Below are 26394 nucleotides of genomic sequence, written 5' to 3' on the forward strand. Positions count from 1 at the left end.
CACGTGCCTGTGTTGGAGAGTAGAGGTGTTTTAGTGGTGGTTGGGTTTATGCAGTACAGTAGATGGCATGCGAAACCCAAGAAAGGGGGAACACTTTAGTGTAGTCCCTGCGCTAAACTCCTCCCGTGTAGCTTCCTCCCGCTGCGAGGGAGTGTAGCGGGTTTAGAGAATTAGTTTAGTTAAAGACAAAGATTCGGGAGGATCTGGGGAGGATAAGCGGAGCAAAAGGGCTGGCGCTGGCTCTCTCTCTCTCTCTCTCTCTCTCTCTCTCTCTCTCTCTCTCTCTCTCTCTCTCTCTCTCTTATAAGAGATTGCTTGCAACAAAGGCCCCGGCACAACAGCACTCAGACACTGAGAGCCGACCGCAGTTCTTCTGTCTAACCTCCCCGAGCCTCTCCCGGAGTCCCCATAAACAAAGAGCCCGGGCAGACGTACCCCCGTGTCCAGTCCCATTGCCCAGCGCTGAGACGGCCATGCGGAGCCCTGAGGGTGGAGGGTGGAGGCGAGGGCGGGGTCTTACCTTGAACAGGCCGTGTTTGTGGGTGTGCTGTCCCAGCCACACGCCGCTGCCGGCCGTGAGCTCCGTCTGCGGCGGGTCGATCAGCCGCTCGTAAATCCTGGCACGAAAACAAACGCACACACACACACACACACACACACACACACACACACAGAGAAAGAACTGTCAAATCAGAGGCAGCCAAAATATAGAGGTGGGGAGAATGGAAATGGTTTTCAGCAAGAACCAAACCATTACCGATGAATAATGGAATAAATCCTCTGAATAGAGGCCGCCCTGTGCGTTGTGCGTTGTGTGTTTGTGTGTCTGTCCCGTCCCTCCCCCCTACAGGGGACGGAGGACGGGGGCTCTTTGTCCGGCCGGCCCTGGAGCATGACAGCCAGTCCGGGCTGCTGCCTCCCTAACGCCGCATTGATAGCCGGAGCATAGCCCATGGCCGGCTTAAGAGCACACCTATTGACACACACACACACACACACACACACACACACACCTCAAGAAACACAAACACTCCAGACACACGCACACACACACACACACACACACACACACACACACCTCAAGAAACACACACACTCCAGACACACACACACACACTTGCAGAAACACATACACATCTTAGGATACAGACACAAACACACACACCTAGAGACACACAGAGAAACACCTCCCTACACACACACACACACACACACCTCCAGAAACACACAAACACACACACACACACACACACAGTTGCATAAAAACACACATCAAGAAACCTACACACATAGTTGCATAAAAGCACACACACACACTTCCAGAAACGTCCAGGGTATTGCGCGTCTTCACACTCACTTCCCAGGCACTGCGGTCGGCTTAAGTGTTCTGAGCGCCTGATCTCCTCCTCCTCCTACCTGACCCATCCTCCTACCTGACCTACTTCAGTGTGTGGGTGTGAACGGAGAGGCCACGGGCAAGTTAAGTAAATAACATACAGACCATATATATGCCTGTTTTTAGCTAGCTTATTTAGCTAAATAGAATTGACCTTTGTCAGTGCAAATGTGCTACACAAGAGTCTGATTTAAGCAAGCTTTAGCTTGCCTAGCTAGCTGGTTTTAGCTAACGTAGCTAGCTAACGTAGCGAGCTAGCTTAAGCTACCAAACTGCATTAAATACTTTGATAACATACAGTACATATTAGTATGATCGATGTTGGTGCAAAGCCTGATTTTATCTAGCTTTAGCGCCCTTAGTTAGCAAAATTGAATTGACTCCTGTCAGTGGGAGTGTGCTAGCTTTTGGCTAGCTAAAGTTAATGTTATCATTGACTCTTGTCAATGAGCCAGGGACAACAAGCCAGGGACAACAAGTCTAACTAATGTTGAGCCAGTAAAATAATATGCAGCTAATGCTTCATGCTAAATCTAACCTAAGGTGACCAGCACGGGCGTCATCAGCTTTTTGACAGTGGGGGGGACATATTTGTAGGGGGGTCTAGGGGTCCTCCCCCAGAAAAAAATTGAAAGAAGTAGATGCAATTTCCCGCATTCTGGTGCATTTTACCATGTTTTTAGAATTAAAATGATCTCCCTCTTTCATTGATTTTCCTTGGAGCTGGCATGGTCTGCAATTACTGACTACTATTATGTTATTTATATATATATATTTTTTTTATTATTATATATATATATATATATTAACAGCCATTGAAAACGTTTATATGTCTTGATGATATATAGGCTAGGTTTTTTATACAACAAAGTAGGCTATTAGGCACGAATATTTGATCTTTGTGACTTTGAATATTGCTAATGCCAGAGAATGTCTCATAAGGGTCCTAACATTCTTATCAGAAAAGCTGGCTGTGTTTGGCCATGGAAGAACGCAATTTAGCTGTTTGGCCACTCAATGGAAAACTTGGGCAACTCTGACTTACTTTCCTCTTCTTTGAAAAAAAAGTCCTTATGTCCATCTTGTGTCGCTGTCGTTGATCCGACTCTCAACATATGCTTGCTTCGGTCGGCTTTGGTGCGTGTTTTGAATGCATGCATGATGCTGCTTTGTGTGTTAAAAAAAAACAGAGTGGATTTCTATTTATATGGATATTCCCCCTACTGATAAAGTAGAACGGATTTGATTGTGAATCGATGGAAAGAACGCTGGACTAGTAGGTTTCCGTGGACAGTCCCCGTTTTCAGTGACCTGTCCCCGGCTACTGCTGTCCCCGGAAATGTCCCCAGTTTTCACTGTGACTGAAAGATCCGAAATTGGAATAAAGGAAAAAATGAAAAAACGAAAATGTTGACCAAAAGACATATAGTTGCGCACCGTAGCCTACTGCTCGCACAGCCACAGGCTAAAGCCAGCCAGAACAAGCCCCGATCAGAGTAGAATGCCCCTCTAGAATGTACATAGCTGCGTGGTAGAACTATCTTCTTCCCTTCGCGAGAGGCTACAGCCTACCTACGCGGTACTTTCATGGCATTCGTGCATCTATTCAGCCAGCTATGGTGTAAACACAGCAGGAATATCATTGATTGAATACGATTGGCGAACCGAAGGTGTTCTTGTAAGTATTACTGTTTATCATGCTGTATGTTATGTTATTTAACGATGAATTTATATGTGTATTATCTACGATGTGTGTGTATGATCGCAGATATGTTTGTCTGACAGACACAACTGTTTGATTCACTTGCATGTTGTGTCCCAACTGTAGAATTCTGTGTGTGCTGGGGGGAGGGGGGGGGGGTTGTGTGTGTGTGTGTGTGTGTGTGTGTGTGTGTGTGTGTGTGCGCTGGGTGTGTGTGTGTGTGTGATTAAGTTAGTTTTTGTAAAGACCATTGTATTAAAACTTCATTTCTGAATTGAGTGCAACCACTTTTTGTTTTTCACTAAAAACTCTTTGGTGGGTCACTCCCACTTTTACATGGAATTAGTCTAAATATAAATCAGTGTATGGCATGACACATGTCCCAACCTCATTACTGTGCTGCCCATGTATAATACATTGGGTTAGGTAAATAAGGTGTAAGGTATGTTGGCCTTCATTTGTAATGTATATATATTTTTAATAATTCACATATTTCAAGTTAGGGACCATTCACAATAACTAATATTAATATTGTACAACAATATATGGCAGGTTAGCTGCTTGCTACTTCCCACCCACATTTAGGGAAAACTGATTCAACCCCCTTAAAACCATATATTTTCTAAAACCATATAACCTGAAGTGTGGCATTTTCCATTTTAAAGTCTTCCCCAAATCTTGTGAAAATCATATGGTGTAAGGAGGAGGCCTTAGTTTGGGTGAAGTGTTTTTTTACAGCTGATTTTAAGGATGTTCTTGATCTCAGAATTTACTACTTTAAAAAAACATAATTATTAATCAATTCCTTTGCCATTTTGGATAAATAGAGTGAGAGAAACTGCTTTGTGAATGGTAAGGCCAGTGTCCCCGTTTTAGTTTTTTTATGACAAAACACTACATTTTGGAGGTTTTTACACCGCTGAACCCAAAATGTCCCCGGATTTTGTCTCAGAAATCTGGTCACCTTAATCTAACCACACATTGTGCCCTTCTTGCATTGACAAGAGTCAATGATAACATTAACTTTAGCTAGCCAAAAGCTAGCACAGTCCCACTGACAGGAGTCAATTCAATTTTGCTAACTAAGGGCGCTAAAGCTAGCTAAAATTAGGCTTTGCACCAACATCGATCATACTAATATGTACTGTATGTTATCAAAGTATTTAATGCAGTTTGGTAGCTTAACATTAGCTAAAACCAGCTAGCTAGGCAAGCTAAAGCTTGCTTAAATCAGACTCTCGTGTAGCACATTTGCACTGACAAAGGTCAATTCTATTTAGCTAAATACGATAGCTAAACTAGCTAAAACAGGCATATATATGGTCTGTATGTTATTTACTTAACTTACCGTTTGCACAGTAGGTCTGCAGCAGCAAGCTAGCTCACAGTTCTGGGAGGGGGAGATTCAAAACGGTGCTGCAAAACAGGACTCGCTGCTGATTGGTCGTTTTTGAGGTAACTGCTGATTGGGTGGTTGTGATGTTGGACCAGGAACAATTAATACTTGCCTATATCGGATTGTGCGTGTAAATACCATAGCATTGAGATAATGATGAATGCATGTGTGCTCTGTCAATATCCATCGACAGGATGTACGTCTCATTCCATTAGCGTGCCCACACACAACCACTCTGACACTCTGACATCGCCTCATCCAAAGGAGAGACCACCGACAGGGAAGACACATTTCACAGAACTCAAAGGGCTTTGAGCCACACGTCCATGTGGGGGTCCTTCATGCCTGGGCTTGCAAGGGCTGGACGGTGTCAATGAAGCGTGTGTGTGTGTGTGTGTGTGTGTGTGTGTGTGTGTGTATGTGTGTGCGCGTGTGTGCAAATGTTGTGTGTGTACATTATGTGTGTTTACAATATGTGTGTGTACATTATGTGTGTGTGTGTGTGTGTGTGTGTAAATGATGAGTGTGTGTACACATGTACAAGTAGACACACTGTTTCCACTGTGTGTATGCGAGATGTGTATCTAACCCTGGCACTTGGGTGGTGGTGTTGGTGGTGGTGGTGCTGGTGGTGGTGGTGGGGGTGTGTGCGTGGGGTGTGCGTTGGAGCCATCATTCTCAGGAGTGGCGAGGCAGTAACCAGAGGAAGGCCCTGAGAAAATGTCCGGCACTATGTTACCGGGCCGCGCCGGGGCCACAGGAAGCCACGGAGGGATGGCTGCATAAATCTGGGCCTGGCTGCCTGGGCCGCCGCCTTCTGCTGACAGGTCACCTGAATAAGCTGCCAGGCCGCCTCTCATTCCCGCTGATTTACCGACAGTATTTGGAAGAACCAGCCACACACAAAAAAAAATAAAACCCGACATACAGTCCTGTGCGAGCGCGGCATCCGTTCACGGGAGCGCTTTGATTCGACGCGATGTTGTTTATTAGCCAGCCAGATTGAGGACACACACTGAAGCACAAACACAATCAAAGGCTTTCGTCCCCCGAGCAGAATTGTTTAAAAAAGAAAAAAGGCACAAATGTTTTTCATGCCTAACGGTTCTTTGGCAGCCGGGAGAAAAACCTAATCCCAATCACTGGCTCTGTTGTTTGCTCCGCCAATAGCTGTCTGCCGTGCTAAAGTATCCCTTAAAGTCGGCTTTGTTCGAGCGCCTGCATCCCTAATGATCCACTGTTTGCCGCCCATGTTCTCCGTCTGCGAGAGACGCAGAGTCAAGAATGATGTGTCAAGGTGTCTGTCAGCAGGGAGGCGGAGGAGAGGTAGGGGAGAGGTAGGAGGAGGGCGGCTTAACACAATGAATTTGAATGGAAAGAGCTTTGATTGTGACGGGTGTGTCTGCTGAGAGAGTATGTAAGTGTGTGTCTGTGAGTGTGTGTGTCTGCTGAGAGAGTATGCAGGTGTGTGTCTGTGAGTGTGTGTGTGTCTGCTGAGAGAGTATGTGGGTGTGTGTCTGTGTGTGTGCGTGAGTGAGTGAGATCTATGAGCAGAGAATGTACAGTCTTCCATCACTCTGCAATCGTTCAAGTAATCGTTCTGAGTGCCTGCATTCAAGTTCTTTCATTGAGCTGTACTGTGTGCCACAAGCCCCCCCCGCCGAAAAACAACACAAAACTATTGACAGCTAGAACAGAGAAAGTGAGAAGATACTTCCAGAAGCCAGACATGAGAGCATCATTACGACACACCATTTCTTTCCGTATAGGTTTTTTTTTTGGGGGGGTACAGAAATCTCACCGGTTCTTTCACTACGCCATCGTCTTCCCTTTCCCCCTCGTCTTCCAGAAGCGGGGCCATTATCCCCCCACCGCCCCCGACTTCTAATGGGGTGTCTGTCAATCTGTCTGTGCTCCGCCTGGAAGTGTGTTCCCTGGAAGCAGCCCAGGCCCACGGTGCCACTCAAACCAGAGCCAGCCCCCCCGTGGTACAGGAACAAGAGCTGCCTCCTGTCTCCAGACAGCGCACAATGCTGCTCCTGCGTGTCTGCAAGGTATTTCTCAGTTTAACAAATAAATCATGGTAATAATCGGAACAATAATTATGGGTTTGTTTACCAGTTGGGGGGTGAAAGTCGTGTTTTTCCTTCACACCTCGAATCAAAATACGTGTCAATATTTTTGGTTGTTGTTGGTGTTGTTGTTGTTTGTGGATGATATCACTCTTGCTATGCTACACAGAACAATGACATAAGTAAAAGGGCAGAACAAGTTTGGTGAAATGCAATATTTGCCTTTGCTTAATTCAGTATATGCTAATTTAAGGTGTAATTCCAGTCTACAGCCTTAAAAAACGCAAATAAAACATTACAAAAGTAATATCCTCCCATGACGATTAACAAAAACACTGGTATCACTGCCGGATGTTGACAATCCTCTATATTTTAGAACAACAAAACTTCACATGGTGGCAGCTAGAGAAGGCACAATAAAAGCACTGAAAACATCACACAGCCGCCAACATACAACGACTAGTGAGTCTGACAACAACTAGCGTCTCATGTTAAAAATATCAACAGGCGTGTACTTCGTGTGGAACAACACGCAACCAGAGACACCGAGCCCGGCTTTCGGCGCACACAAAGTGGAGCCATCCTACTGACAAAATGACAAGTGTGTAGCGCTGCGCCCACAAAGACAGCGTGCCGCATTAGGAACCGAGTTAAAGGCATATCTATGACCCAAATACCTTTCAAATCGGTTTTAAGGTGCAGGAAATATAGGTCTTGTCTGCAAACTATGTAGATGTAGATCCAACCTAATGTGACTGTCAACCATCTCCCCCGAGGACGTCCGTGGCCTACTTCCACCGTGTCTTTAATTACCTCACCTCCACTATAACTCGATCCGCCGATAAGACGCTTCTGTCTTTTACTGATAAAAAGGGAAAGAAGGGATAGGGCTGGGATGGACAGGCCAAGGGAGATTCAGGTGGTAACACACGCTAGCCTGTCCACTCATGCATGGTGTAGACAGAACAGGGGCTTGTCCAAATTCAATGTAGGTGCTTGTACTCCACCCTTTTCTTTTCATATGTGTGTGTGTGTGTGTGTGTGTGCATGCGGTGTGCGTGTGTGCATGTGTGAATATCTGTGTAAGTCTGTGTGTGTGTGAATGTGTGTGTGTGTGTGTGTGTGTGTGTGTGTGTGTGTGTGTGTGTGTGTGTGTGTGTGTGTGTGTGTGTGTGTGTGTGTGTGTGTGTGTGTGTGTGTGTGTGAATGTCTGTGTCTGTCTGTGTGCGTAGGCATGTGCATGCTTGTGTGCTGTGTGTGTGTGTGTGTGTGTGCATGTGTGATGATGTGTTTCTTGTGCCATTTAAGTGCAGGGTGAGCCCCCTCTCACGGCTTGCCCTTTGCGAGCAGCGGCTGACTGCAGTGTAGGATCCATGAAGCAATCCGTACTGCTTTAGTTGGATACGTTTCCTGGCTACCACTACACGTGTTCTTCATTATTATTCTTTGTGTATTTGCCCCGCATACATGCAGTCATAGCAGTTATATCCATATTAACCAGGTACTACATCTTTTAAAGGTAAACGTATTGACGCCTTGTGTCTAAGGAGAGGGATGGACATGAATTGTAGCGCTGCAATCTTCGTTCTCCTCATTGTGTAGTACGGTTAACAGTCCCAGGAGCCAGGACAACAATAACATGACAACACAACACAGACAAGGAAAATAATTACAAAGAGTTTGACAAAGCAATATCGGAAACATGTCGCGGATAGCTCTCTGTTGGAACTTCCCCCCTCTCCACCTCGCTGATAAACCAGTATTACTCGGAAATTGGTCGCATCCGAAGCATGCTCAGGAGTCCTGCTCTCTCCCTCTCGCCGTAAACGCACATTCACAGGGACCTGTTCCAGGCTTTCCGTCGTGAGATGAGAGCGCCTTGGAATGAGATTACCTTTTATATATAAATATATCCACCATATCTATTACCTATAACAACTGTAAATATACAAATGATGACACTTCAACGAAAGGCCCAACCTGTACCATAACACGGGCGCTTCTACACAAGCATTCAGATGGCGCAGACAAGATGAGAATCAACTTGAGGACGCAGACGAAAGGCCATCGGGAAAAGCCATGTAATACACTGGAATGGCCATCGCACTGTTCATAAGAGAAAATCTATAGCACTGTCATCCCTGTGTGCCAGTTTGTGCGTGTGTGTCCCTCGGGTGCCCCTTTCTGCCACAGGGTACATCCCCCCCCCCCCTCCTCCCCACCAGGGGGTTGGAGCCCAGCTGCAGGCGGCGGAGGCGGGGTTAGGGAGTCCTGAACTCCGCTGAGCACGGCTCAGGGAGGCTGCGGTAATGACACACTCCATCACAGCCGGCAGGGAACCAGTGGTACCACCCGAGACAAATCAGCCAATGGCAGACCTCGATACACAGTCGGTCCATCACATCTGGCAAGGTACCAATGATAAGACCCGAGACAATGGGGCCAATGGGAGACCTGGATACACAGAACCAATGGCACCTGGGCCAATGGCAGACCTCGCTACAAGGGACCACGTACCGAGGTTAAACCTTGATACGTCGACACTGCAGGGCCAACAAGGCGCCACGAGGAAGCGATGCTACCATCACATCAGATCACCTTCCCGAAAGACGATATTATCCGGAAACAACAACGACAATGGCGGCATTTTGCTGTCTCCCACGGAACATGTGGCGTTGCGAGGCGACGGCGGCGGCAGACGGCTGCCAAGTGGTGCGGCTGACGAGGCGCTGTCTTCCGGCGCAGGTCGTCGGGAGAGCAGTAATTAATCGTGACAGAACCGTGTGTTTCAGCGGAAAAACACCGGCAGGTGTGCTGCTCCTCCTCCTCCTCCTCCTTCCGAGGAGGAGGAGGAGGAGAAGGAGGAGGAGGGAGAACCAAAAAGGAGTCAGTTCGTTCAGTCCTCCTCCCCAGAGGAGGAGGAGGAGGAGGGAGAACCAAGAAGGAGTCAGTCTCAGGGAAGGGAAAAGAAACAGCAGAATATTAATTGTAATAAAACCGGTAAGAAATCAAAGCAATGCTCATTATCGCTACAAGAGTGAAGTGCCGACGTCGATGCAATCTGATTCCAGTGTGGATAATGAACAGGGTTTAATTGTTGCAGGAGCAGCACAGAGCTCCAGCTCTCTCGCGGTCGATAATCCCTCCACTCCCGGGCAGGGCGGGGGGGCGGGGCGGGGCCTGGGCCTCAGACCGCCCCACACGCCGAGCGAGAAACTAAGGATCAATAGTGGAGAGAGAAAAAAAATCCAAGAGATTTTTAAATCTGCGACGCATTGACATTCTAGGTTTTCCCTTCATTAGGCTGCATAGGGCAGAGGCAGTAATCACCAGCGGTGGCTTGCTGCTACATTGGAGAACGTGATGGGGGGGTGGTCAGAGGAGAGGGGGGGTGGGGGGGAGCCTCCCCATTGGTCAGAGTGCGAGTGGGGGTCGTCCCCTTCAATGAGCAGCTTTGCGTTTCATCTCACGTGCAGCACAGTGGGGATAGGCCGTGCCACCTGTCCCATAAAACATAAAACAGACACTTGTTGACACTCCCTGGTACCTAGGGTGGGGGTCGGGGTAGGGAGGAGGCCAGCTGGGCAGGCGGGCTCAGGAAGCAGGCCGAGACAGGACCCGGGTGCCTGGGTGGTGGAGGAGGGCGTTGTGTGAGGTGATCAGCCTGCTATCGGCTCGTTATGATTCATGCCGCGGTGGCACTCGCAGGATTCTTACGCCGTGCCTGGCCCATCAGGTAATGAAGGAGCGAACGCTCGCCGCTCCAGTGAGCCGCCGCCGTCGCCCTTCACAGGAAATTAAAACTTTACGCCTCACTCGCGATCCGCTGACTTGGGAGGAACGCCGCAACACAACGCACGCCACCTCGGTTGGTGCATCCCCCTCCCGCTGCACCCCCTCCTCCCCCTCGGATGATTTTCTATACAGAGTTACGACACGTTGATATGCTCGCACGCACGCACACACGCACACGCCGTGGCGGTCACCGAGTCACGCCACACACACACACACACACACCGACTGCGTACGGCTTTTTATTCGATTGACATCACGTCATCTCAGAAGTGAGTCAGAGTGTTTTCAGCCTGATGGTGAACATGTTGAGCCCGACCCTGTCATTTAATTAGGCGACGTGCAGAAAGCCGAGGAAAAGGCTGCGGGCAAAGACGCTCCGATCGTGAAGACGCTCATGATTCCAGCAGAGAGGCGGAGGACACTGCTGCAGGCGGAGGAGGAGGAGGAGGAGGCGACGGCGGAAGTAGAGGACGGAACGTGCCACGAGCAAAGAGGGGCAGGGCCGCCGAACGGCAGAAGGGCAGCATCAGACGATGTTTAGCTCCGCCGCAGACGGAGTCATTTATCTAACCTTCCACTGCGCGGCCCGCAGCCCCTGTTCCCGTCCTAATGATAGCCTGCGCCCGCGGCTTGACGAGCTGCTTAGCAGGTGAGGTGGCGCCCACAGCACCCATCCTTCCGCCTCGCCGCCGCCGCCGCCGCCTTTAATGAGGGAAGAAACGCGGAGACTCATTTCGCCGGCTGCTGGACACGGCACCAAAGCATGGTGCGTGCGGCGCTGTCATTATGTAGATCTGTGAGGCGTAGATCTGCCGCTACGGATACACCGCCCGTCGTCACCGCCCGAGCATGTAATGAGAGCGGAGAGCGAGGGCAGCCACCGGCTGGCCGTGCAGTGCCGAGTGCCCCCCCCCCACCGGGCATAGGAAGTCAGGCGTGTCAAAACAAAGGTGGTGAGGGTGACCCACCAAATCATGCTTGTCCACATTCGTTGGGTCGGCTTAGCTCTGGAGGTAGAGCGGGTTGGCTGGTAACCGGAAGGTTACTAGTTTGATCCCCGAGTGTTGAGGTGTCTCTGAGCAAGACACCTCACCCCAGCTGCTGGTTGACACCGCCGTCGGTGTGTGAATGTGTGAACGGTTGAAAGTCGATTTGGACAAAAGCGCTCGAATGCCCTTAATGTAAATGTAAAGTGGACGTTTTTCTTTGGGGTTGAATCTCTGCTGGCCAGCTATAGTACCGTACATCCAGATGCACACTGTCACTCGCCCTAGCATGCAGCCTGAGACAAACAACGACAGAAAGACTGTAGACAGAGAGAACGACTGGAGAATGGAAAACTTGGAGAATGGAGAATTGCCATTCTCCATGTTTGCCATTCTCTAGTTGTTCTCTCTGGCAATGCATGGAGAGATGCGACGCCATTTGATGTAAACAGGATGGCCGATGAAGTTGAACGGAGGAGACAACAGAACACAGAGAAACATGAGAGAAGACGAGAGAAAAAAACGGCAGAGGGGAGAAGGTGTGAAAGAATTCATGAGGACCGGGCTTCAAGAAATGACATTGAATGAAATTCACACCCCACCAGTGAGGCAGACACCATGTGGAGGGGGCCCAATTGGTTGGAGGATAGCGCTGACGAGATCAATGGCAACCCTTTCTTTTTGGTATTCAAAAGGAGTCAACTATTGATACAGAGTGTTGGCTGTGAAGGCCCCGGGTGATTTATGGGCCAAATGAGATGAATAATGTACGTCTGACTGCATTGTTAGCTAAGCATCTGGTTACTTCAGGCCTAAACGCCTCTGCATTTACATACCTTCATGCTGTTGAGGCATCTGTCCTGCATCCTTCATCCCCCAATGATTACAATCAGACAGTGTCTTATACTCAATTTTGCCATGATACAATACTAACATACTAACATACAGCCCCTGTATAACGGTAAATGGACTGCATTTATACAGCGCTTTTCTAACCAGTGGCCACTCAAAGCGCTTTACAATACTGCCTAACATTTACCCATTCATGCTCAGGGACACCTTGACACTCGGCTAGGAGGAGCCAGGGATCAAACTAGCAACCTCCTGGTTACCAGTCAACCCGCTCTACCTCCTGAGCCACATGCCCCCCCCCCCCCCCCCGAATCTTCTGGAGATCACCATTATCGTTGGCCCGATGCTGCTGCAATAACAGCCTGCCTCCATCGGGGTTAATTAAGCACGATGTAATGGGAGTGTGGATCGCCCTGACCGTGGAGGAGCTGGGCTGGAACGTTATGCCACGGTTTGAGTTTATGTGTGCCCTCTAACCTCACAATAGCCACTCACTACATCCTTTCCGCTAGCTGCTATAGCATCGGAATTCCGCTGATTTGCACAAATGCCCACCAAGTTGTTGGTTTTCTTTTCCAAGGCAGTAGAATCCTAGGATACTTCATTCATGACGGTACAGACCCAGGCAGCTGTTTTGCTCCACGGACCATCACTGTGGGCAACAGTGAGGAATGAACAATGCATGCAGGCACGATGGAGGCTGGCCATGGTGCATTTTCTGGTGACAAAAGATGATACTGATTTGATATTGATTTGCTGTACAAGTGAAGAATGTATAGAAAAATCAAAAAATCATTAAGTAATACAACTAAGATCAAACCCTAACAGTTCATATCAAGTGAACATAAAGTCAGAGTGTAAAACTGTGTAAAAATTCAGTTGAACTTGGCGAGTTTCATTTTGTTTGGACTTTAACTATATTTCAGTGTCTTTGTACGGGTCTATGAAAATTGTTGTTTGGCTACAAAAGTAACATTTCTATTCCATTCTATCCACTCTAAGGGGGAGATTTAAATGCAAACGGGGGCTTTAAAACCCATCAATAATTATGATGTCTACCCTGTCAGGAGGCTCATTCACCCGGTTAACACACACGTCACTCAGGCAGAACGTGGCGACACCACACATCGCAAACATGGGACAAAAACGGTTCTCCGGGTATTTATTAATCCCTCGCACAGGCTGAGCTTGCCATTTGATTAGCATACAAGGCCTGCTGTGACACGCTGGCTGTCACAGGCAGAATAGCCCGCCGCCGAGATGCTACATCCACCGGCATGCCACATGAGGCTCCTTTCACAACCCCACCGACACACACAACACTGGGGCCACCATGCACCATGTGGATGGCCTGGCTCCCTCCCCCATACTCCCCCATACTCCCCCATTGTCTCTGTCTCTTTCCCAGTCTTCCTCCCCCCCCCCCCAGTGCTCTGTCTACAGCGAACCAGGCAGGAGCCCCGTCTGGGGTGTCACGCTGTCCAGGGTCCTTACTGGGCCAAATTAAACATTGACACCCCATCTGAAGTCAACCCCCCCCCGCCAACACCATCCCACCCGTACTCTGTTTGTACAATTCATCTCCGCACTTATCACCAGACGGCTTCACTATTGTTAGAGCTCAAGATCTGCTTGGTACTTGTTATGTAGTCTTCAGACTGCAGAGGAGGACAGAGACAGAATAATACAGAGACGGAGAGAGAGCGAGAGAGAGAGAGAGAGAGACAGAGATAAGGAGACAGACGGACAGAAGGGGAGCAAGAAAGATACAGAGAGAGAGAGAGAGAGAGAGAGAGCGGGAGGAAGACAGATAGAGGGAGAGAGAGACAGAGACAGAGAGGGAGAGAGAGGAAAGAGACAGACGGGCAGAGGGAGAGAGAGAGAGAGAGAGAGACAGATAGAGGGAGATAGAGAAAGAGACAGAGACCGACATAGACAGCAGAGGACGACAGGAACCTGACCACCGGCATGCCCTTGAGGGGGGAGCCGCGGCGGTCCGACAAGGAGAGAGCGTGGCCGCTTTCAATCGGGGGCCCACTGCTTGAGGGGCAGCTTTCACAGCCCATGTGGAGATTACAGGCATCAGGGCCCCTGAACGGGCCCTGCGTGACTCCACACGCCACGGGGAGCGGTGAGGGGACTGGCATGGCTACTGAGGAACCCAGCCAGGTCCTTCAGGGGTGTGTGTGTGTCTGTGTGTGTGTCTGTGTGTGTGAGTGTATGAGTGTCCATGTGTGTGTGCGTGCGAGTGTGTATGCGTGTCCATGTGTGAGTATATGCATGCGCGTGTGTGCGTGTGCGTGTGCGCCTAGGGGTGAGGTGTATGTGGCGAGCAGCATAGAGAGTGACCTTCCGAAGAACACACAGAGGACGGCCGGTGGTTGCATGTGACAAGTGGAGCCAATGTCATTACGCCGCATTAGCATCTGCGCTCCAAAACAAACAGAGCCACTCAGGAGGGGCGGGAGGGGGGGGGGGGGGTGGTCTGCACAGGAAGAGACAGCCCTTAATTGAATTAGATCTATCTCCAAATTGCAATTAACACTCCAATGATGCAGCCCTCGTGACCTTGCGTTTGTTCTACAAGGAAATGCGGCAAAAATAATCGCCGCTAATTTCACACAAACTCCCTCAGTTACACGGCAGAGCCAAGCGCCGAGGACATTAGGAGATGTGTGTTTTACATATGCGTGTTTTTTGTTCTGCGTTTATAATTAGCCTGTCAGCTGCCTTTGTACAGGCAGGAAGAAATAAAAAAGAGTCTCCTTGGGAGACCAGGTCGACGGGTTGTGTTTTGTACACTTCAAGCCACCACGTTTTATTAAAACCCTATGTGCTCTTATGTCTCAGTTTATTCTCGGTCAGAAAGGCAATATAAATGATTTCCATAATCATACAAACATGTTGGGATTTCATCTTTAATTAACTCGGTTTCTGATCACATCTGATACCACACATGTTTGCAGTGGGAGCATGAGAATATCGATATTCCCATAAGAAAATATCACATTAGCATCCATCTTCTAAACTAGCTTGCCTAATTAGGGTTACTACGACTAACAGGGCAGTCCAGAGAGATCCCACGTGACCTCCCCTGGCTCCTCCCCCAGGTGGGGGTCCAGTCAGGTGACGTAAGCCAGGGGATTCAACCTCCTTCAGTGCATCCTGGCTTTAATACGAGCTCATCTATGATGAGCTATCCATATACGTCCACACCTCCTCAACGGGAGCAGCCCTCCCATCCTTCCCTCAAACGAACCCACCAGCTGTGAATAAGGATGCACAGTTCAACACCCATCTGCCAACAATCCCAGCCGACGCCATCGTTGACAATGTGACAAAGCCAAGAGCCAAATGCCTAGAACTTAATACAGGTGCAATTCAAGCCCTCCTGGTTTTGACAATTATGGGCGGCTGCATTGACCGCTGGCTCTGAAGGGGCTGAATGGGCCACAGTTCTCAGGATAAGCCTCTGAAACTGCACCCCATCATTTGGTCAGCAGACAGACATTAGTCACAGACAGCTAGCCTGCTGAGTGTCTGAGGGAGGCAGGATGAATCCAGGCCAGGGAGAGGGAGCAGCTGGAGAGACTGCTGACCCTCCAGAACCCAAGCAAAGCACCATCCTTCCGGGCAAAAGGTCACTTCCTTAAGACCTGCCAGAACTAAGACTCACACGGCTTGAACATCCACATATAGAGTTTGAGTTTCTCTCTCTCTCTCTCTCTCTCTCTCTCTATAAATGTTACTTTCTATGGAAATCCCGCCCCCTCATCATCACTACAGATGGCCATAGCATGCTAAACTCTGCCACATAATGTTCATGTGTACATCTCAACAACGTAAACACTATGTTGTTATGTGTAAACGAACAGTGTGTCCTCGTCTTATGGTTAACTGTGTAGACTGTGAGGTGTTTGGACGGTGTGTTGCACACCACACTGTCACGGTGGGACGCCACTCAGAGACCACAGATGATCACAGTGTGGGTCCATATCTGTGTGGTGTGTATACATGTCTGGGATCTGTTGGGGAGAATGCTCCTCGCTCGCTCATTGGTCAACCTCTGAGTGGCACAGATTACAGACTCTTCTCCTATTGGTCAACTCCTGTGACACAGATTAGACTCTTCTCCTATTGGTCAACTCCTTAGTGACACAGACTACAGACTATGTTATTTTGTTTTTGTTTGCCAACACAGAGAATCTGACAGACCTCTGGGACAACTTGGTAAGTAATATATATATTCATATATATTGTACTTACACTTTGGTATCTGTTTCTGCAGACAGGGTTTTGGGACAATTTGTACAAAATAAAGTTTTTTTTCTCTTTGCAGGCGAAGACGTAGCGTAAATTCCTTATGCTAATTAAAGAATAATGCAGTCCTTGACGAGCATTGTCACCGGTGTTCTGAGTCCTGGCCCTGCCTCATTACCGCCACAGTGACACGCTTCTGCTGCTCATTCAACACTCTGTCTACTTCAAACATAATTAGGTGCAAGGCTTTAGCTGGACAACTCTTATTATCCATCACACTTTTTACTTAATTATTCTGCCCAAAAATCGCTCCTTAACTCCTTCATACTTTATACTTTAATAATAATTCAACCTTTAAAACTTTTATGGAATAACTTAAAATCCTTCTTTTTTTTATTACTCTTTAAACCAAGGTTAGCCCAGCACCCAACCAGAGTAAAGGAAACAACACAGATAACCATAGCAACCATCTTCCACACCATAGCAACCCCCAGAACACCATAGCAACCACCTTCCACACCATAGCAACCCCCAGAACACCATAGCAACCACCTTCCACACCATAGCAGCCCTCAGAACACCATATAAAACGCCCAGAACACCATAGCAACCACCTACAAAACAACCTAGCAACCACCTATAACACCATGGGAACCCACAGAAAACACCATAGGAACTACCCGCAACACCCTAGAAACCACATAGAACACACCAACAACCATCTAAAACACATTATTACACAGAACTTCTCAATGCTGTGGAACGCTCCGTTCACTTGCATGGGCCTTCCCGACTTCCAGTGGTGAATTATTTTTCAATAATGACCGTTGCTAACCATATAATGACCGCTGTCAAGGAAAGTGGATTTTTTCACATCTTTCATATCACTCCGCAGGTAGTCCGGTAACTTATCAACCCCAGCGTATTCGGTTGCTAAGCGACGTCAACGTCTTTGGCGGACTATTTCTCTGCTGATCAACACTACGAATGCTGGTATCAAATAAATTGTGAAAAGACACACCGTGTGAAGTTATTTTTTTGTTTTGGCAAGTAGCCGTGTAATAAGCGGGATAATGTATAGGACCGGTCATTATCGAAAATAAGCCCCTTCAGGGCGAAGCCCTGTCGGGGCTTATCTTCCCGATAATGACCAGCAACGTTCTATACATTATCCCTTAGATAGAAACCCGCTAGAACACCATAGCAACTGTCAAGCAAATAATTACGATAATTGATTTGACTACGACTATGACTATGAACACTACAACCAGGCTAAATCCCAGTACTGCTCTTTCTAAATACACTAATATCACAACTTGTGGTGGTGGTCATGTCTAGCCAGCATCAGGTCTGGTCTGATCCCAGCGGGGGGGGGGGGGGGGGGGCTGGATGAAACTAACCAGCAGGAGGGGAATCATTTGCACTTCATTGAGGAGCAGAGTAAGCCGGCTACCCACCCCCCCCCCCCAGGGCCAGAGGAGGGGGGTCTGTTGAGGGGGAGAGAGGCTGTCTGCTGCCGTGGCTAACCGGGACCCCCCCCCCCCCAGAGAGAAACGTGACATTAGTGTCCAGAGTGGGCAGATCTAGTCACTGAAGGGAGTGGGTTGAAGGTTTCTGCAATGACTGTAACTAAGGACTAAGGACAGCGAGGCGCCGACTCAGTGGAGACCTGGGAGGCCGTCCAACCAGAGAGACCTGATTGTCACACTGCAGATCCAGAGTGAATATAGGAGAAGTAGAGTGGCTACAAATGGTCATGGTAATGGACTACATTCACATAGCACTTCTCCCACCAGCGGCCACTCAAAGCGCTTTACAATATTGCCTCACATTCACCCCTTCATGCACACATTCACACACCGACGGCGGTGTCAACCATGCAGGGCGAGAGCCAGCTCGTCGGGAGCAGTTCGTATGAAGTGTCTCGCTCAGGGACACCACGACACTCAGCTAGGAGGAGCCGGGGATCGAACTAGCAACCTTCCGGTTACAAGTCAACCCGCTCCACCTCCTGAGCCACACGGCACCCTAAATGTAATTTAATAAAGCTTTACTAAAACGTCCTCCTAATTTTAGAGCAACATATGAGATCAAATGGAGTGATTAGACCGTAATTAATAAATGTAAACTGGTGGAACACGCTATCTGTTGCTATCCTTACTGCAGGCAATCAGCAACTACGATAAGGACATTGAAAACAAGCCTAGCATGCTTTTTCTTTATAATGTCTTCATATGAATATAACACAGCATCTCACGGTGGCTAGATCTTCAGTTAAAGGCACACCTACCAGACTCAATGACATGACAAAGACGGCTAACTCCCCCTCGCCAGCTCGTCCCCAGAGAGTGAGACACAAGCCGCTCCTGTCGCGCCTGACGGCTGAGTGATGGACACCGCGTTGAGGTAAAACAGGACAGGCAAATGGCCAGAGCCGCTGTGGTGAATAAGCAGCAGGGGAATCGATAGTGGACACTCGTATTGAATCGTATCCTATAGCTCTTTTTCCCCCCCCCGAGCCGTGAAGAGGTGACAAAGAGTCACCTCTTTGTCCCACGCCCCCCCACCCCCCCCCATCGCAGCGGGGGGGTCACGGGGTTGGCGAATGGCAGATGATGACTGATACTACTTCGGAGTAGGAGTGAAGTGAGACGGATTGGCACGGCGGGGGCGGAGGGGGGGGTGGTCTCGATGGATCACGAGGGACAGGGTGGCCGCACGCACAAAAGGTCTTCATGACGGGCGAATCGATGGAGCGATTATTCCGCCGTCGCTTCCTCTTCATTATGTAAAGCGCAGCGAGGTGTGGTGGGAGGCACACCGCTCTCTGCAGGAGCTCCTCGGCGAGTCCCACGTGCACACGTGCGTCTGTGTGTGGCTGTGCACACAGACAAACCCACACACACACACACACACACATTAGTCTATGTGTATGTGGTGCATCTCGTTGCAGTTCCCCCTCATCTGACAGCACACGCAGTGGGACAGGTGTGGACAAACATTTACCTTGATGGAGGGACAGCTCATTAGGCCTGTCACTTCCCCCCCCTCCCCAGCCCCCACACACGGGACGGCAAGGAAGACCTTGTGACAGGTGGCCCACTCAAAACACAGGAGTGAATGCATTCATGTATGGATATTCAAACCAACAATGGTGTGCTGTGCATTTGGAATGAGCGTGTGTGTGTGTGTGTGTGTGTGTGTGTGTGTGTGTGTGTGTGTGTGTGTGTGTGAGCGAGTGTGTCGGTGCATATATCTGTGCATGCGTATGTGTGCAAGTGTGTGTGTGTGTGTGTGTCTGTGTGCATATTGGTTCATACATCTGTGCATGCGTATATGTGCAAGTGTGTGTGTGTGTGTGTGTCTGTGTGCATATTGGTTCATACATCTGTGCATGCGTATATGTGCAAACGTGTGTGTGTGTGTGTGTGTGTGTGTTTGCATGTGTGTGCGCCTGCCTGTTGGTGCATGCATCTGTGCACGCGTATGTGTGCACATGTGCGTGTGTGTGTGTCTCATGTACCCGCACACAGCCCAGGTGTAAACCTCCCCCCGTTACCTGTTGCAGTCGACGTGGAGCAGGAGGTGGGAGGCGCTGATGGTGAGCGCTATCTTGTGCCACTGGCCGTCGGCCAGGCGGTACGGGAAGGACTCGGAGCGCGGCTTGCCGTTGAAGCGGTAGTGGTAGCGGATCTCCTCCCTCACGCCGCTGCTCTCCAGCTCAAAGTAGCTGCACACACACACACACACACAAACACAGCACACACACACACACACACACACATTGGCTGTGGGACCACGATTGATCTGCTTCACAGACTCGTGTCCCTGAGTGGATGAACCCACGGATGCTGGAAACGTGCCTTCGGTGGAATGCGTTCGGCGTATTGTGACGTGAGTGTGTTAGTTGCACGTCGTTGATATTTTACAGCGTACGAAGAGCTGACTGCTCAGACTGATTAGAATAAACTCTGAAAATGTAGTCGACGTGTGTTTTGTTTCCACGACAGGCTTTCTTATTTAAACTTGTAAATGATTGAAAAATAACCCTGAAGAATATGAGAAAAGGTCCAATTAAAAACGTAATTTGAAACCCGGTGATTGTGTCGTTAGACTATAATCTCCCTTCGATTCTCGCTTGCCTTCAATAAGATTTTATTTCTCAAGCCGACGAGAGAATTACAAGCGCACACTCAAAAGGCATACAGAAGATACTACTCTGGTAACTATGGCTACCATGCATCTACAATGGAGCCGTCTCTTGAAGTCTTCCCGACCCTTCCAGGAACCGGGGGGGGGGGGGGGGGGGGGGCGTGCACACGGCAGGGATGTGTGCGTACGCTGTAAACTACGCCTCTGTAGTGAACCAGTAACCGCTCTCACACTGGAAGAGTGGCCGGTCTCCTCGGCCGTAATTGTGTCAACGTGGGGCCGGGGGCCCCGTGCTGGCAGTACGGGAGGACGTCTACTCCAGACAGACAACGTTTGATTAACCACAGAGGAGGAGGCTGTGGTTCCAATCAGACCGGAGCCCAGCGGTCGCCGCCGTGATCGCCCCAGACAGCTCCCACTGACATTTTAGCTGCTCCCCAACTTCACCATATTGTCACTCTCATTCAAACACACACACATATATTAGAAAACCTATATATTAGTTTGTGTGTGTGTGTGTGTGTGTGTGTGTGTGTGTGTGTGTGTGTGTGTGTGTGTGTGTGAGAGTGTGTGTGTAGTGTGTGTGTGTGTGTGTGTGTGTGTGTGTGTGTGTGTGTGTGTGTGTGTGTGTGTGTGTGTGTGTGTGTGCACGTATTTGTGTGTCTCCCACAACACAGCATACACACAGAAAGATAGACACGGACAGTTCAATCAAAAGACAGAAAACCAATATCCTGCCTTAAAGTTTGGCTGAATGCACACATGCGTGCACATGCACACACACACACACATCCTACTGAGTTGGAAGCCGTCATGCATATTAATGCATGGGGGGTGGAGGAACGGAGAGTAATGGAATACCAACTACGGCACGTCAGAAGCCGATTGGTCCATCCCTGTGTTTTATCGACTCCTCGGCTCTCCGACAAACAGCGCCATAAGGCTGCTGCCTCGTAGGATGAACATCGGTGTCCATTTCTCCTCGGCCGGAACGAGAGGTGAAGCCTTCCTCGGCCTGGAGCTCAAGGTCTGGACGCAGCCCAGCTGTGGCGCTGCGTCTGAGGTTCCTGCCCCCAGATGCAGGGCCGAAGAGTACACACACAGTAGTCCACTGGAGCTGAGAACTGGAACTCCACTGTCCATCAGAAGACCGGGCCTCCCGGCGTGCGTGCATGCGCACGCACGCACACACACACACACTAGGGCTGTCAAAATTGCTCAAAAGTGACGTTTGAATATTCCCTAAAAAAAAAACACATATATTCAAACTATTCGAATATCTATATTTGCGCATTATGTCAATGAGGCGCATTACGTCAATAACAGGACAAACTAATACAGCGAGACATAACTACTTGTATAGGTAGTTTATTTAAGTTTAAACATATTTGACAACATATTACCTACACAAAAATAAGTAAATGAACTAATGGCCAAGACCGCAGACCTCACTCTCTTTTTCTCTCTCTCTCTCTCTCACTCCCCCTCACTCTCTCTGCGCATACTGGTTTAAATAAACAACAACAATAAACAAATGCTGAGTGCTGATCAAGAGTTTTGTGTGAGCAATTTGAGGTCCTGACTCTTGTCTTGTAGTGTTCTGGTCGCCCACAAAGCAGACAGCCACGCCGCGGCTGCCGCGGGTGTGTTTTTCCACATTTGAACATTCATTTTCACCTAATTTTCACCTTCGACCTAAGTTCCTTTAGGTCGAGTCGGAGTCCTGACGTGGGTATCAGAGACTGTTGATCTTAAATACATTGCACTTTCTGAAATGCTTTTTTTTTTAAACTTTATTAAACCTTTATTTTCTATCAATTTTACTTTTTTACTTAACTATTATTTTATTTTATTGTATGACAATGTTTATATGTGAAGCACTTTGAGTCTACCTTGTGTATGAAAAGTGCTATATAAATGAAGTTGCCTTGCCTTGCGTTCGAATGTCTGTTTTTAAAAACTATTTCTATATATATACTGTATATATATTCGAATGTGGAATATTCGTTGACAGCCCTAACACACACACACACACACACACACACACACACAGGTTCACAGGTACAGGCATTCGATGGAGCAATTGCTTACGCGGAGTCCCTTGAGCGCACACACACACACACACACACACACACACACACACACACACACACACACACAGGCAAACACAAACACACATGTACACACACACACACAGGCAAACACAAACACACATATACATACACACAGGCAAACACAAACACAAACACACATATACACACACACACACACACACACACACAAACACACACACTGAGCTCTGACCTCGACACGCGGAGTGGATGGCTCTCAATCAGCCCCCCGCGCTGCAGGTTGTGTTATTATGTGTTTTTATTATTAACGCCAAGTTTATTAACCGGCCTCCCAGGGAAGCGCTTTACCAGGACGTCAACACCAACATGTACTTACACACATCCAGCCTTGGCACAGGGGTATGTTTGTGTGTGAGCAGTGTGTGTGTGTGCCTGCCTGCCTGCCTGCCTGCCTGTCTGTCTGTCTGTGCGTGTGTGTCTGTGTCCCTGTGTGTGTGTGCGTCTGTGTGCGTCCAGAGTGTGTGTCCACACACAACAGTCTGAAATGAGTGTACATCACATGGTGTTGGCCGCTGCCCTGACAGTTATTTCACTCACAGCAGCAGGGGGCCGGCCGAGCTGACACTCGGAGCAGGCAGGAGAAGCAGGAGAAGCCTAATTTGCATGAAACAGAGGACCTGAATGAGAACAAGAACGAGGAGCCCTCCAGCCCCCCCCCCCCCATCAGCCCTCCCCCGGGTGGCCATGAGTGGGACATTTGTTGATTAAAAATAACATTAACGAAGCATTCCCCCTCTGCCTGCTGATGAAAAGCTCATCCCCGTCACCATCTTCCTCTCCTGTACTTGGCCTCCTGACGGCGTGACGCGTTAACCCACGAGCCCCGGAGCGCTGACGCTCCGAGTCCATCAGGCAGCCACTAACGACCCTCTGACAGGTGGCCCTTCAACACCTCTCGTTTATCGGCGACGTTTCTTCAACAGCTGTTCTCCGTAGTTCAAACGCGTGCTCCCCCGCGCCGCGACTCAATTTGCACCAATGCAAATAATCGGCATCGATTCAGGCGTCCGATGGAGCAATTGCTTAAAGGGCTACATCTATCTGTGAGTTAATGTGCGTTCCACAGCACCGGTCACACAAAGAACCCTCGTTTTAAAACGAGCCAACGATCAATTAACAAAAAAAACGTTCAACTGCCAGTGGGTGTGCTTTACGCGGAGTCCCTTGTGCTGGTGTACACACACACACACACACACACACACACACCAAGAGGTTTGGAAGACAAGACTATACCTCTCTCCAGGAATGACCCCGGTTGCATCCCAAGGTGACAGTTAAGGTGTTGTGTTCTAATGACTTGGCAACTTCAACAGCGCTTGTCTTCTCATTGGCTATTCTGAAATGTGCCTTGACTGGTACACACATTCAGCAGAATCTGCCTTGCACGCTCGTGGTGGAGAGACCTTGGCGGCTGCGGGGAGAACAAGCGAGAGAGAGAGAGAGAGAGAGAGAGAGAGAGAGAGAGAGGGGGAGAGAACGAGCGGGCTGTGGGTAAAGATCCCCGTCTCGGTCGTATGGAGGAATAGGTACACTGCTGCACAAACACGAGCTCGTCAATAATTCACCGCAGGTGTTTAAACAGCCTCATCGCTACAGGAGCTGGGCTATGGCCGTGGCGCGCGCCGCTCTGGTCCCGCTCGCCGTGGGGTAATTGTATCAGGCAGAAGCTGTTGAGTCAAACACTAAAATGAAGGAGGGATCCGGCTGAGATGTGCGGGGAAGCAGAGCGGGATCCAGCACAGTGACAGCTACCGCCGGAATGTTCCTTTGATGAAAGGGTAAACACAGCGTGTAAACCTCATCATTAGGATTCCAGTGTCATCCCCTCCCTGGTTTGAGATCTGAATTTGTGCGAGTGCCTGTCTGCGTGCTGGCTCGCTTGTGTGTACGCACGCACGCGTGTGTGTGTGTGTGTGTGTGTGTGTGTGTGTAGATGTTTGTGTGTACGTGTGTGTATGTACATGTGTGTGCGTACGTGTGTGTGCGTAGGTGTGTGTTTGTGTGTGCATACTTGTGTGTGCGTGCGTGCGTGTGTGCCTGTCTGCGTGCTGGCTCGCTTGTGTGTACGCACGCGCGCGCGTGTGTGTGTGTGTAGATGCGTGCGTGCCTGTGTGGGTGCATGCGTGCCTGTGTGCGTGTGCTCCCGCGCTTGCGTGTGCTCGCGTGCTTGCAGGTATGTGTGTGTGTCTTTGTGTGTGTGTGTCTGTGTGTGTGTGTGTGTGTGCGTGCGTACTTCTGTGTGTGCGTCTGTGTGTCACGCAGCATTTTCTAACGGAGGGCAGCTGCCAGCCAATTAGCCGCTGGACGGGGAGGTCAAAGCATGCGTCCCTTACAATGTGATGGAACAAATGGCACACAGGCGAAGTTGAGCCCGTCAACAAAGGCAGAAGCAGCGTCTGACATCATCTAATGGGTGATGCTTTTTGGTTTATTTCCTTGCATTACATCACGCCTGGTTTAATGTGACGCATGATTTTCTGCTGCTGTAAGGAACCACGATGTATGAGGAAAGGATGAAAGATGGGCAAATTCTTAGTCTATGTCCTATGTCTATATATATAAACTCTGCAGTCAACAATGTGTGTGTGTGTGTGTGTGTGTGTGTGTGTGGGCATAAGACACTGAATATACGAACAAACTGAACATGATGGATTATTAAAGAAGAATCCTGATTCCCCTCTTATTATATCGGAATAGCTTTACCATTATACAAAATCATGTAACCTCAAATTGGCATGTTTCTATGGATGACGGTAAATGCAGCTCTTTTGTTATAGAAGTGCTGATTGCATTGTGATCAGAAATAGATGTTTTTGTGCTCAAATATCCCTAAATATAGCCAATCACACCTTTTTGATATTCAAGTCGGGGCACTTAGAGAAAAGTTGAAAAATTGCCTTTAATGTAATCTACTGCTGTGTCTGTCAATTTGGCAAGGGGAATGTCGTCAAAGAAAACAAATCACTAGCAGGCACCTAGCAGGTATCAACGGAGCAGAGAAAGTCAGACCACAACCAATCGCATCAACTTTTCCTTTCTTTAAGCCTGTTGATGATTATTCATGATTTTATATTATGTGCAGATGACGTAACCTACACTTGGCACAGAAGAAAATAAATGGCATGGTCATTAATTCTGGCAGATTATCAATCATCTGCAAGCTCCCATGCATAAACAAAGTCACACTTGATGCCATTGCCCAATATTGATTACCAAGTATTCAAACCAACAGGCCATGAAATAATAACTCAAAACATAACTCTTCTTTTCATCTGTACTTTACAGATGTATGTGGCACTTAATATACGCACTTATTGTATGTTGTACGTCCTCCAGTTAAAAATTGTACTTAGCATTGTGCAGCATCTTATCCTAGCTGTCTTTCATGTATACAGGGAATTGGTTAACCTAGCGATTGTGAGTGCTTGGCACTTGTTTCTATGAACATCCTTACTGTACCGACAGCGATATATTGTGTCTCTTTATTCTGACAAATGTAATTATACAAGTCGCTTTGGATAAAAGTGTCTGCTAAATGCCCTAAATGTAAATGTAAATGTTTGTGATGGTTGGCTCGTATGAAGTTTGCATAGGGTTTGTAGAGGGTTAGTCCGGCTAACCCTAAGCAGCAGAACACAACAAAATCACGAG

At 48.6% G+C, this 26394-nt stretch overlaps 1 protein-coding gene across 1 annotated transcript in view; it reads right to left on the reverse strand.

The window, feature by feature from the left end:
* LOC311356160 (protein kinase C-binding protein NELL1-like) overlaps positions 1 to 26394 on the reverse strand; it is a gene marked incomplete at both ends in the record, with an annotated part of 54075 nt that overhangs the window by 886 nt on the left and 26795 nt on the right. The window contains 3 exons of the mRNA XM_084475920.1: positions 383 to 483; positions 521 to 617; positions 20019 to 20189. Coding sequence (XP_084332046.1) covers positions 383 to 483; positions 521 to 617; positions 20019 to 20189 — 369 coding nt within the window. The remainder of the gene's footprint in view (positions 1 to 382; positions 484 to 520; positions 618 to 20018; positions 20190 to 26394) is intronic.

Source organism: Micromesistius poutassou (assembly GCF_964030765.1).
Source record: "Micromesistius poutassou genome assembly, chromosome: 12".
Classification (NCBI taxonomy): Eukaryota; Metazoa; Chordata; class Actinopteri; order Gadiformes; family Gadidae; genus Micromesistius; species Micromesistius poutassou.